Source organism: Lampris incognitus, chromosome 16 (assembly GCF_029633865.1).
Source record: "Lampris incognitus isolate fLamInc1 chromosome 16, fLamInc1.hap2, whole genome shotgun sequence".
NCBI classification, from domain to species: Eukaryota; Metazoa; Chordata; class Actinopteri; order Lampriformes; family Lampridae; genus Lampris; species Lampris incognitus.
The window spans coordinates 30,623,358-30,636,807 of record NC_079226.1 but is presented as its reverse complement, the minus strand read 5'-3'; the positions used below and the strand labels follow the sequence as shown (position 1 = coordinate 30,636,807).

The 13,450-nt window shown below is 45.2% G+C and overlaps 1 protein-coding gene across 1 annotated transcript in view; it reads right to left on the bottom strand.

The window, feature by feature from the left end:
- Positions 1-10,373: 10,373 nt before the first annotated feature.
- Positions 10,374-13,450, bottom strand: part of pld1a (phospholipase D1a) — a 38,882-nt gene continuing 35,805 nt past the window's right edge. Inside the window, exon 25 of the mRNA XM_056295603.1 lies at positions 10,374-13,079. Coding sequence (XP_056151578.1) covers positions 12,855-13,079 — 225 coding nt within the window. The 3' untranslated portion in view covers positions 10,374-12,854. The remainder of the gene's footprint in view (positions 13,080-13,450) is intronic.

The following is a 13,450-nucleotide window of genomic DNA, read 5'->3' as shown; positions in this document are numbered from 1 at the left end:
TACGTAATTTACTTTTGGATGTAGTAGAGTTGGCAGCAAGGCAACCCTTCCTTGCCGATCCAGAGCCGGTTGCTGCGCACTGCAATGGAGGAAGTCCACCCGACGGGGGCCGGGCAGGCAACAGGCGGTGGTCCCCCAGAGACCCCGAAGGGAAGAGGAGATCCCCACGTCCCACACCGCCATAGCTAAACCCGCAGAATTGAGTCTCCTTCGCGCCTCGCAAATTTGCGACAGAAACTCGTGTTATTGTCGGTATGAATAGTTTTGATGCGAAATATTCGCACTAGAGTGGTTCGCATTTTCGTGTAGTTTATTCGTCACGTCCCGATGTGTAAAGGCGATATTTTTATTTCCAGGCCGGCAAAGTCATGACCTGCCCTACTCTGCCTCTTGACTGTACTACCCTGCTATTTTTACCCTAACCCGAAACCAATCTCACCCCTAATGCCGAAACACAACCTACCCAACCAACGAAGGCAGCGAGTACTAGCCAATCAGTGGCAGAGTAGGGCGGGTCATGGCTTCACTAGCCTAGAAAAAGGGTTGATGATGGATCCAACGGGGTGTAGGCACGGAAGTAGCCGTGATTGGCTGTTGTGTCGGACAATAGACAGCGCGGAACCTCGAAGCGCACTGATTTGAAACAAACGATGCGCACTGAAACATTTAGCTAGCTAGCTTACAACTGACCTTAACATTGCCCGATCGTACTGTAACTTTAACGCTTGCTGGCAATGGAAATTCAAAGAGTTTAAACCCTAACCAACAACCAATCAGGTCTACCTCCAAGCCCACACCCCGTCGGATCTAGAATCAACCAAAAAAAGTTGGCCAACCGCAGAGTAGACAATCTACTTCCTGTTTACACTGGCCCCCGCGCACGCCGAGTGTACGTGAATGGTCATGTGATGTGCGTTTTCATGCGCGTTAATATGGACGGAATTAATTTCTGAAACGGGTTTAAAACCCTGGGCTATGATTAATGTGAAAGCATCTGTAACCGGTTATTTTCTTGCCCGGTGCGGGATTCGACACGAGTTGTACTGCACCACAAGGCGACATCACTAACCGCTCGGCTAAAGGGTCAGACCCGTTAGCTAGGGACTACTACTACTACTTTCGGCTGCTCCCGTTAGGGGTCGCGACAGCGGATCATCCGTTTCCATTTCTTCCTGTCTTCTGCGTCTTCCTCTGTCACACCAGCCACCTGCATGTCTTCCCTCACCACATCCATAAACCTCCTCTTTGGCCTTCCTCTTCTCCTCTTCCCTGGCAGCTCCATATTCAGCATCCTTCTCCCAATATACCCAGCATCTCTCCTCCACACATGTCCAAGCCATCTCAATCTTGCCTCTCTTGCTTTGTCTCCAAACATCCAACCTGAACTGTCCCTCTAATATAATCGTTCCTAATCCTGTCCTTCTTCGTTACTCCCAGTGAAAATTTTAGCATCTTCAACTCTGCCACCTCCAGCTCCGCCTCCTGTCTTTTCGTCAGTGCCACTGTCTCCAAACCATATAACATGGCTGGTCTCACAACCATCTTGTAACCTTTCCCTTTAACTCTTGCCGGTACCCTTCTGTCGCAAATCACTCCTGACACACTTCTCCACCCACTCCACCCTGCCTGCACTCTCTTTTTCACCTCTCTACTGCACTCCCCGTTACTTTGGACAGTTGACCCCAAGTATTTAAACTCAAATGCCTTTGTCACCTCCGCTCCTTGCATCCTCACCATTCCACTGTCCTCCCTCTCATTCACGCATAGGTATTCCGTCTTGCTCCTACTGACTTTAATTCCTCTTCTCTCCAGTGCATACCTCCACCTCTCCAGGCTCTCCTCAACCTGCACCCTACTCTCGCTACAGATCACAATGTCATCCGCGAACATCATCGTCCATGGAGACTCCTGCCTGATCCTGTCTGTCAACCTGTCCATCACCATTGCAAACAAGAAAGGGCTCAGAGCCGATCCTTGATGTAATCCGACCTCCACCTTGAACCCATCTGTCATTCCAACTGCACACCTCACCATTGTCACACTTCCCTCATACGTATCCAGCACCACTCCTACATACTTCTCTACAACTCCTGACTTCCTCAATAGGGATGCCCCCCGAAACCCGGTTCTAAACGGGAACCGGTTCTAAATTAGTAAAAACCGGAGCATTTTTAAGATCCGACGTTTTCGGTTCTGCTATCGGTAGTCGGTAGGTACTCGAGAAATCATGGAGTGAGATTTATATTGTGGCAATTGTGTTTTTCGAGGAATTTAAACGTCGCGAACATAATCTTGTTTTCTCCATCTCTCTGTCTCTCTCTCTTACTGCGCGAGGGGCGGGGCTGTGCTGTGCTCCACACACTCGCTGACACACGCACAGACAGCTCTGCTCAAGGGCTCATCATGGCGGAGAGAACTGAACGTTCAAAAGTTTGGGTATATTTTTCAAAAGTCGATGACAACAACGCTCGTTGCCACAAGTGCAACAAATCATTTGCCAGTAAGGGTGGCAATACAAGCAATCTGTCGAAACATCTTTTGTCGAAACATGGTATTAATCTGCAGAAATGCGGCGTTTTCCACTGCTTTGCTCGTAGTGTTCCATCCACGTCCCCTGCAGGTAAGCCGTATGAGCCATAGATACGGAGTTAGCTGGGCTAATAACGAATTATTACGAATAGGCCAATAAATAAAATATAAGTGCTTAGCTAATTGTTTAGCTACAAATATATAAGCCATAGATACGGAGTTAGCTAGGCTAATAGCCGGGGACACTATAAGTCAGGAGAGATCACGACTCCTGCCGGAGAAGGCAGATATGTTGATTTTTCTGCAGAAGAACTGTTAGGATAATGTTCTAGGTTCTTGTTTGTTTGAACTTCCGTTAGCCTTTTGCTGTAAAAATTTATCTTTAATATATTTTTTTTCTTTATCTTTATCTACTTTTATTTTCTTATCTTATTTGTTGTTGTTGAATGTTGATTATAAAGTCTATAATTCAGACGCATGTAAAACATTGCTGCTGCTGTTGAATAAATAATATTTGTTTATATTTATATAGAGTTATATAATAGAATAATAAAGCAATGTCGATTCTGTTCTTAATTAAGTGTCTTTTTTCTTGCATGATAATCAAAAAGAACCGATGAGTATCGATAAAGTACCGAACCGATAAGCAGTACCGATAAGAGTAGTAGTATCGATAAAATCCTAACGATACCTATCCCTATTCCTCATACAATACCACACCTCCTCTCTCGGCACTCTGTCATAAGCTTTCTCTAAATCTACAAAGACACAATGCAACTCTTTCTGGCCTTCTCTATACTTCTCAATCAACATTCTCAAAGCAAACATTGCATCTGTGGTGCTCTTTCGTGGCATGAAACCATACTGCTGCTTGCTGATCATCACCTCTCCTCTTAACCTAGCTTCTATTACTCTTTCCCAAATCTTCATGCTGTGGCTGATCAACTTTATACCTCTGTAGTTGTTACAGTTCTGCACATCGCCCTTGTTCTTGAAAATCGGTACCAGTATGCTTCTTCTCCACTCCTCAGGCATCCTCTCACTTTCCAGGATTGTGTTAAACAATCTAGTTAAAAACTCCACTGCCATCTCTCCTAAACATCTCCATGCCTCCACAGGTATGTCATCAGGACCAACTGCCTTTCCACTCTTCATCCTCTTCATAGCTGCCCTCACTTCCTCCTTGTTAATCCACTGAACTTCCTGATTCACTATCCCTACATCATCCAACCTTCTCTCTCTCTCTCATTTTCTTCATTCATCAGCCCTTCAAAGTATTCCTTCCACCTTCTTAGCACACTCTCCTCGCTTGTCAGCACATTTCCATCTCTTTCCTTGATCGCCCTAACTTGCTGCACATCCTTTGCAGCTTGGTCCCTCTGTCTATCCAATCGGTACAAGTCCTTTTCTCCTTCCTTAGTGTCTAACCTGTCATACAACTCACCATACACCTTTTCCTTTGCCTTTGACACATCTCTCTTTGCTTTACGCTGCAACTCCATGTACTCCTGTCTGCTTTCTTCATCTCTCTTACTAGCCCACTTCTTCTTTGCCAACTTTTTTCCTCTGTATAATTTGCTGTACTTCCTCATTCCACCACCAAGTCTCCTTGTCTTCCTTCCTCTGTCCTGATGACACACCAAGTACCTTCCTAGCTGTCTCCCTCACTATTTCTGCAGTGGTTGTCCAGCCATCTGGCAACTCTTCACTACCATCCAGTGCCTGTCTTAACTCCTGACTGAACTCCACACAACAGTCTTCCTTCTTCAACTTCCACCATTTGATCTTTGGCTGTGTCTTAACTCGCTTCCTCTTCTTGGTCTCCAAAGTCATCCTACAGACCACCATCCGATGCTGCCTAGCTACGTTCTCCCCTGTCACCACCTTGCAGTCTCCAATCCCTTTTAGATGGCACCTTCTACATAAGATATAGTCCACCTGTGTGCACTTTCCTCCACTCTTGTACGTCACCCTGTATTCCTCCCCCTTCTTGAAATATGTATTCACCACAGCCATTTCCATCCTTTTCGCAAAATCGACCACCATCTGTCCTTCCACATTTCTCTTCTTGACTCCATACTGAAGTAATACTTGGGGTAGTATTGGTCGAGGATCAATGACCACACCGGGTTATAGAACTCAGGTTTAATAGATCAGAAGCTAGGGATTGCCATGGTTTTGACGGTGTGTTGTGTGGGTTGAGAGGTTGCTTTGGATTTGCATCCTGATGTTCCACGCATACGCTACATGACCTGCAGACTCTTTCGATGTCATCGTTCATTCTGATCCAGTAGACACTTTCTCTCGCCAGTCGCCGTGTCTTTTCGATGCCCTGGTGTCCTACATGCAGCTGTTCGAGTATAGAATCAGTCATGGAGTCTGGGATGAGCACCTGTCTGCCTTTGAATATGACTCCTGCTTCAACTGCGAGCTCATCTCTGAATGACCAGTACTCACGTAGTTGTCTTGGTAGAGCTTTGATGTTGTCTGGCCATCCCTGGTGGATCAGCTCTTTCAGTGCATTGAGTCTGGGGTCGCTGGTGGTTTCCGTGCGGAGTGCGTCCTGTTTCTCGGGAGAGAAGTTTATCATTGCAACAGTGAGCATCTCTGGATCCTCGACTTCTGCCTCTATTCCATCAATGCGCTCGTCCAGCTCGATGTTGCTGTTGTTCTCAGGGTTGGGTAGTCGGCTGAGTGTGTCTGCCAGGACCATCTGGTTTCCTGGTCGATACGTGACCTCGTAGTTGTATCCTTGTGTTTTTATCAGCATTCGCTGAAGCCGTGGCGGGGCGGCATGCAGTGGCTTTGTGCATATGGTAACGAGGGGTTTGTGGTCTGTAACTACAATGACTGACTTCCCATACAGGTAGGTATGGTATCGCTGCATTCCATAGACTATGGCCAGCATTTCTCGCTCTATGTTGCTGTACCTGGATTGGCATTCATCCAGTGTCTTTGAGCCAAAAGCTATGGGTCTTTTGTTCTGCACTAATGCCACGCCCAGTCCTTTCTGTGATGCATCGACCTCAAGTGTCAGAGGTGTGCTTGGATCATAGTACTTCAGGCAGTCATGTTCGTTGATAACTGATTTCAGGTCCTCAAAGCTCTTTTGGTGGTCAGTGTCCCATGTCCAAGGAACGTCACTTTTCAGCAGCACCCTCAGTGTGTGTGCTTTGTCTGCGAACTTTGGGATGTAGGGTGACAGATAGGTCAGCATCCACAAGAATCTGCTCAGTTCATCTTTGTTCTGGGGTGTCGGCATTTTCTGGATGTCCCTGATTTTGGCTGGGTCAGGTTTGATACCTTTGTCTGTGTACAGGTTGCCAAAGAATGAGATGCTTGTCTGTTTGATTGTGCACTTGTCACTGTTGAACACAATACCTGTCTTGGCTGCTCTCTCCATCAGGTTGGTCAGGTTCCTGTCATGCTCCTCTTCGCTTGCTCCGTAGACTGTGATATCATCGGCTATGCTGACGACACCGTCGAGCCCCTCGAGGATTTGGTCCATCTTCGCCTGGAAGAGATCTTGAGAGACACTGAGACCAAATGGCAAACGTTTCCAGCAGTATCTACCAAATGGAGTTCGGAATGTGGTTAGCAGTTGTGACTCTTCCTCTAGGTGTATTGACCAATATCCAGCTTTTGCGTCGTTTGCTGAATATTTTTGCATTTGCAAACTTCGGGTTCAGTTCCTCCACAGTCGGAATCTTGTGTGGGCATCTCCTAAGGCTGGCATTAAGCTTTTGGGGGTCTAAGCATATGCGAAGGGAACCGTCTTTCTTTGTGCTGTATGCCAAACTCGAGCACCAGTCTGTGTGCTGTTCTACTTTTCTTAACACATCTTGTTCGACTAGGTTATTCAGTTCATCTTTCAGTTTGTCTTTGATGTGAATGCTGCACTTACGTGGTGGGTCTATGAATGGTTCAGCATCCTTTTTCAGGACGAGCTTGGCCTTTCCACTGAAGTTGCCAATTTTGTCAAACTGGTCTGGGTATGCTCTCTTTAGGTCTGCACTGTTAGATATGGTCATTTTGGGTTTTGTCTGTCTTGTGTTTACTTTTTTCTGGTTTGCATGTCCTTTCTCGGTCACTGCATCTACATTGACAGTCACTAGGTTTAACAGTTCACATGTTGGCAGCCCAACTATGGCTGGCCCTGGTACGTCTACAACATAGAACTTTGCATTGATCCATTTGGATTCTTTGTACTGGCATGGAATGTCAATGGTGCCTAGGCAGGGGATGGCGTGACCACCGTATGCAGATAGCCTCCTGTTGGTTTTTTTCAGTCGTTTCTGGGTGCATGCATTTTCACCATACATCTGCTTGAAGGTACGCAATGGGAGTGTGTTGCCTGACGCACCTGTGTCTATCTTCAGACGTAGTGTGTATCCACGACCAGGTAGGTCAGGTGGTGTCACCTTCAGGACTGTGTACGCCTCCTCTCTGGCCGGCTTGCTGTCTATGCTATGCATGCACTTTTCACTGATAGTTATGGAGTGGAACTGTTTCTGGTAAGTACTTTCGTTCTCACTGTCTGTTTCACTGCTACTCTCTACAGCATGTATGCGAGTCCTGCTCTGTTGCTTTTTGTCTATATAGGTTTTGCGCTTGTGCTGTTTGTCTTGTGGTGTGTGGGACTTACTTCCCCCGCTCCTGCTCTGGCTGGAGTGTTGCTGGCACTCTCGTTTGGCCTTCCTGCAGCACTGCTCCCAGTGACCTTTTGCACCACACACATTGCATTCGTCATCATATGCAGGACATCGACGTGGTTTGTGGCTTCTCCCACAGTTACGACATATGCGGTCCCTGTCCACAGCGTGGATTCTCTCATTGTGTGACAGGCTAAGTTTGTCTAACTGTTCATTGCCTGCTGTCAGGGCTTCATATTTTCGTCCCTCGGCCAGAACCTCTGCTAAGGAATATCCTTTTGGTTTGCTGTATAGATCATTCCTCAGGGCATCATGGGGAGTGCTCGCAATAATAAGCGCAATCATACGCTCGTTAAGCTCTTCGTCTGAAAACTGACATTTCTGTGCTAGTGTTCTGGCTCTGGTCACAAAATCATCAATATTGTAGCGAATTCGGGGGACAACGCAACCACAGGAACTGCCGCGGCCGGGAAGCGAACCCGTGTCGCCCGCACCGCAGGAGGCATCGCTAACTGCTCGACTAAAGGGTCAGACCCGCGAGCCAACGGCCAGCGTGTCTTCTTATCCATGCACGTTACACTATTCTCATCTGGTTTCTGTCTGTGTTGCATCAGTTGCAGTCTATGGATTCTGAAATTTACGTTCAACTTTAGCTGTTTTTCAAAGAAGTCCCATAGTTTGGCAGGCTTTTTCTTTTCATCATCAGTGAGACCACTGGCGTTCAGTCTTTTTAATCCTTCATCTCCGATTCCACGACATATTTTCCTAGCTTGTTTAGCTGCGCCATTTATTTCTTCATCTTCTAAATACAGAGTCATTTTCTGTTTATACAGTGAAATTGCCACACCCAGGTCCGGGTCTGACCAATTCATCGTCGGTAGATGCGATGCCATGACGTTTCCTGTTACTAGCTAGCTAGTTAGCTTTGTGGCTAGCTCAGCTCCGGCGCACTCTTGCTTGAATGATGACAGAAATTATCCACGGACAATTTTATCAGTCTATCTTCATTCTTCATAGAGAGTATCCCACCGCTGCCACCATGCAGTAATACTTGGGGTAGTATTGGTCGAGGATCAATGACCACACCGGGTTATAGAACTCAGGTTTAATCGTGGCTCAGTAGGCAGACGTAATAACCATACATGGTAGTGGTGTAACCATAATAACAGTACGGGTAGTACATAACACCCAGTGTAGTTCCAGCGGATATACATGGCGTTATATCACTACACATACCTTCCCATCACCTCCTCATCACCTCTGTTCCCTTCACCAACATGTCCACTGAAGTCCGCTCCAATCACCACTCTCTCCTCCTTGGGTACCCTCTCCACCATGTCGTCCAACTCACTCCAGAATTCTTCTTTTTCATCCATCTCACACCCAACTTGCGGGGCATATGCGCTGATAACATTCAGCGATAAACCTTCAATTTCCAGCTTCATACTCATCACTCTGTCTGACACTCTCTTCACCTCCAGCACGCTCTTGACATACTCTTCCTTCAGAATTACCCCTACCCCATTACTCCTCCCATTCACACCATGGTAGAAGAGTTTGAAGCCACCTCCGATACTCCTGGCCTTACTCCCCTTCCACCTGGTCTCTTGAACACACAGTATGCCTACCTTTCTTCTTTCCATCATGTCAGCCAGCTCCCTCCCGTTACCAGTCATAGTGCCAACATTCAAAGTTCCAACTCTCACCTCCACATGCCTACCCTTCCTCCTCTCTAGCTGCCTCTGGACATGCTTTCCCCCTCTCCTTCTCCTTCGCCCAACAGTAGCATAGTTTCCACCGACACCCTGCTGGTTAACAGTACCGGTGGCGGTCGTTGGTAACCCGGGCCTCGACCGATCCGGTATGTAAGTCTTATTTATGATCCGCATATTTGATTTGGCAAAGATTTTACGCCGGGTGCCCTTCCTGACGCAACCCTCCCCATTTGTCCGGGCTTGGAACCGGCACTAAGGATGCACTGGCTTGTGCATCCTCAATGGCTGGGTTCCGTTAGCTAGGGACTAACGTGTCTTATTAGTAGTTTACAGTCATCACCCTCCCCCGAAGCGCGCCCTCGCGCTTTGTTATTCCCGCGCTCCGAAGAGACTTCTGAGGATCTGCGCACTTCCGGATTGCACCGCTGCCACCAATGTAACCGGTTATCTTCTTGCCCGGTGCGGGATTCGATACGGCGTGTACTGCACCACAAGGCGACATCACTAACCGCTCGGCTAAAGGGTCAGACCCGTTAGCTAGGGACTAACGTGTCTTATTAGTAGTTTACACATCTAATGGGTATTGAGAGCACTTTTGCCTCCTGTACAAATACGCACAATTTGCACTTACTATAATTAAATTACAGTTAGATTAGAATTTATTGGAGATTGAATTGAATTACAGATTAAGACAGCTGCCCTCTCTTGAGCAAGAGTAAGCAACACATTTTCTGACGTCAGGCACAGTCTCATCCAGTTTTAATGTTGATCATTTCCACAAGTGTTACATGTTTCTTAAAATAGAATATAAATAAAAAAAACAGGACTGACTTAGAAAGACAGCTAATTACCACCCTGATTACGTCATAGTGGCAGAGCGACTGTTAAAGCGCAATTTCACAGGAATTATGAAATTGCTCAGTGGAGCCTGTAAACTTGTACAGTTTGCCACAGTCATGATGCTCAATTAAAACTCTTGTCTGCAAGACATAAACTTCCGCCAAAATTTAGGACCTGACTCTTGATTAAGGAAATCATGTGCCCTTAATGGCATTAATACACAGGGAATGCTACTGCAGGCATCTTTCCTTTGGACTATGTTTACCTCATTCATTCCTATTACATAAAAATATAAAAATAAAATCGCTGTGTCAACTGTCAGTGTACTTATTAAATGCAACTGTACATATATGTCATTTTCATAGAGAGGAACTCATAAAACTTCAAACATTGTTTTATTTATTAGCCATTTAAATTATAGGTTACATTAAGTTAAATGAACAGACTTATATTAGAAATAGTTTAAAACTGTACAAAAAATGCAGTGTGCATGATCAGAGATAAGTTATGTACACAATACAAGGGGTTAAGGAGGATGTGGTGGCACACAGATTTGTGCACTTCTTAGTTAAAAATGTGCAATACATGGCATGTTTAAAGAAAGTTGAATCTCAGGGTAAATAATATATATATATATATATATATATATTTATGACAAGTAGATTAAGAGTCAAAAATACAAATTCTGGTGTAAGTATTTATCCAATTCTGAACAATGTAAAACCTGTAAATATATGTTCACGCACTTTCATGATTCGGCTTTCCATATATGAATGTAGTTCCCATTTCAGAGTAGTGGCGGGGGGGGGGTCTGTTATTTGCTGATTATGACTTTCAAACTGGTCGTGTCTCTACAGATGTCCATTTGACTCACATGCCGGAGGTAAAATACAATTTTTTATAAATCTTTACAAAGAAAAGCAGGTTCGACTTGTGGAACGAAGGAGAACTGATGAACAAAATCAATCGTGTTGTTGTTTAATCAGTCCGCACTCACAACTGTGCACAAGATGCAAGATGGCAGTTGAGACAAAAGAGCTTCACATCCACCGACCAGCCACACCTAACTACTTAGCAAAGTGGGAAATCTGCCATGTGTGGCTGTCATTTTGGTAAGAGATGAAGGAGCCCGGTGACAAAAAAATTTGGATAAATGATGCTGCAAAGAAAACAAGATATACTATCTATGTCACCGACCATCTGGCCTAGTTACTCAATTGGTTAAGCTGCAAGCAAGGAGCAATGGTATGAACATGGTGACTGGTTCTCTTGGCAGTTTATCTACCAAGTTATCTACCAACTGGATGGAGCAATTTCTCATTGAATTTTTACCTGAAGAGAATTTGACTCGCACTAAAATACCTTTAAAAATATTTTTTCATAGCCTATTTTTTCATATGAATAAAAACAAGTTAGATGCTGTATGGGGTCCATTGCATTGTTGTTATAATGAACTACTCCGCTTGCACTGGATAAGACTCAATCACCACAGGACAGAGAAACATCAATGGGTACTGAGAACACTATAGTGCAGCGCAACTAGGCCCAGGCTGCATTTCCTGGAAGCTACCGCCCTCTGCTGAGAAAAGTGTATACTATTAATTATCTAGAGTCAGGCAGATTGTCTCATCCACCCTTGAATGTTGACCATGAACATAACCATTCTGGCCCAAAAGTGGTATCCTACTGCACTACCTATAGAAATTCAACTTAAACTCACCCCGTCCAAGCACAACACAATGACCATCAGTGGACTCTGTTTATGTTCTGGGATCAATTTAAGGCAGTTCCCCCTCGGCTTAGTTGGGTTTTCAAAATATCTTAAAATGGTTCGGAAAAGCTCCTTGTATCTAGTCATCATAAAATACTACCGTCGACTGTACACCAGCTATCCATTCCAGCTGTGATTGGTCCGTGACAGCTGGAATTTCTGCAGAGATGCGATTGATACATGCATTACAGCAATCACGTTTGCACTATACAAGTGCAGCTCTGTGATCATGCACCAGAATTAAATCTGCAATATCGTCTGCACGGCTGGACTGCCAAGACGAAGGACGAGCAAACACATTGCAGCTGATTTACAGAAAATATCCACAGGATAGAAACAGCTAGCTTGGGCATGCTACCCTTAACAAAAGCAACATATAGTTTACATACAAGCAGGCAGAAAAACTGTATTTTGTAGGGTTGCATACAGCATACGACACACCAAAGCACCATATGAGCAAATATCACGTTGTTTTGAAGTCACATGCACCAAAGCGTCTGCATTTATTTATTTGTTTTTTTTTGTTTTTTTTTTGTGTTATTTATTTATTTATTTTTATTCAACAGCCAAATGTTTTGGACTTAAGCCATCTCCATTCTGCAGTAATAAGTAATATAATGGCCAAGCTTGACTTCATGACAATGGAGGTAGGCAGGAGCCACCATGGCTGTACAGCGATCTCCTTAATTTCTCCTTCATGTGCCTTTTTTCACAAGTGGCTGGTGTGAAAAACTGGATATGAGGGATTGGTTACTAATGTCTGGACCTGGTCCCTTTTAAATATCAGCTGTCTTGCAAGCTCCTCCAGATAAAGAGCTTGAACTCCAAAGAATAAAAGCCGACCGCTTAATTCGTTCTTGGTGCCGTGCTCTCTCTCTCTCTCTCTCTCTCTGGGTTATGATTTTCCCTTACAACTGCAATCACCTTGTTCCTCGAACCTGCACACCAGCATTTTATCTTATGGTCCTGACAAAGGTTAAGTCCTCCTGTTTGATGCAGTGGGCCTGGAACTGCAGTCCAGGACTGAGGATTTCATTTCCATGCTTCACACCGACAGCCCAGAGGTCCTTGTCCAAAGTTTATCTTGATTCCAAAAACCCCATTTTTGTGCACCACTTCTACGCGCTAAGTCTCAGCAGAGACAGATCACAGTGAGATTTATCAGCCTGGTAGCTGAATAAATTAAGGAGAGAGCCCTAATTCCAACTCTTATCATCATTCATATCAGATGCATGTGTTTATGTGTTCCATGGTCAAAGATGAGCACAGTTAAAAGCCCACAGACAGATAATGAAAGAGATGGCCTACATCAAATAGTGTCTGTTAGTGGGCACAGGGATCAGACCCCTAAGTCCAGATCCCTGTAGGGACCATGCCCTCCTTGGTTCCGACGGAGGGCATAAGGTTCTGTTCAGACAAGAAGTCCAGAGGGAACTGGACCAGGAAACCACGGATTCTGCGCAACTCCTCCTGAGCGTGGGCCGGGTCTGTCTGGGCCAGGCCAGGTTTGGATTGGTACTGTTCCAGCTCAGACATGTTCCGCACCAGGGAAGATGGGAGGCACCGGAACACCTGCAACATCACACACACACACACACACACACACACACACACACACACACACACACACACACACACACACACACACACACACACACACACACCATAGATACATGTATATCAGGGAAGTGTCTTGTGAACTCACTTCACTTTAAATAGTGGTGTACGCAATTTAATACTGCGTTCCATTCAAAGTCCGAGGTCGGAATTTCCCAGTTGGAATTTCAAATTTTCGACCTCCTAAACAGTTGGATAGTCAGCAGTGCAGCTTCCTTGCATATACAAACAAAACAGAGGAATAACTTTTGTGCAGAGATAACTTTCAGAGATTGTTTACCATAACCAGCTACCTAATAACATCCATCCATTCATTATCCAAGCCG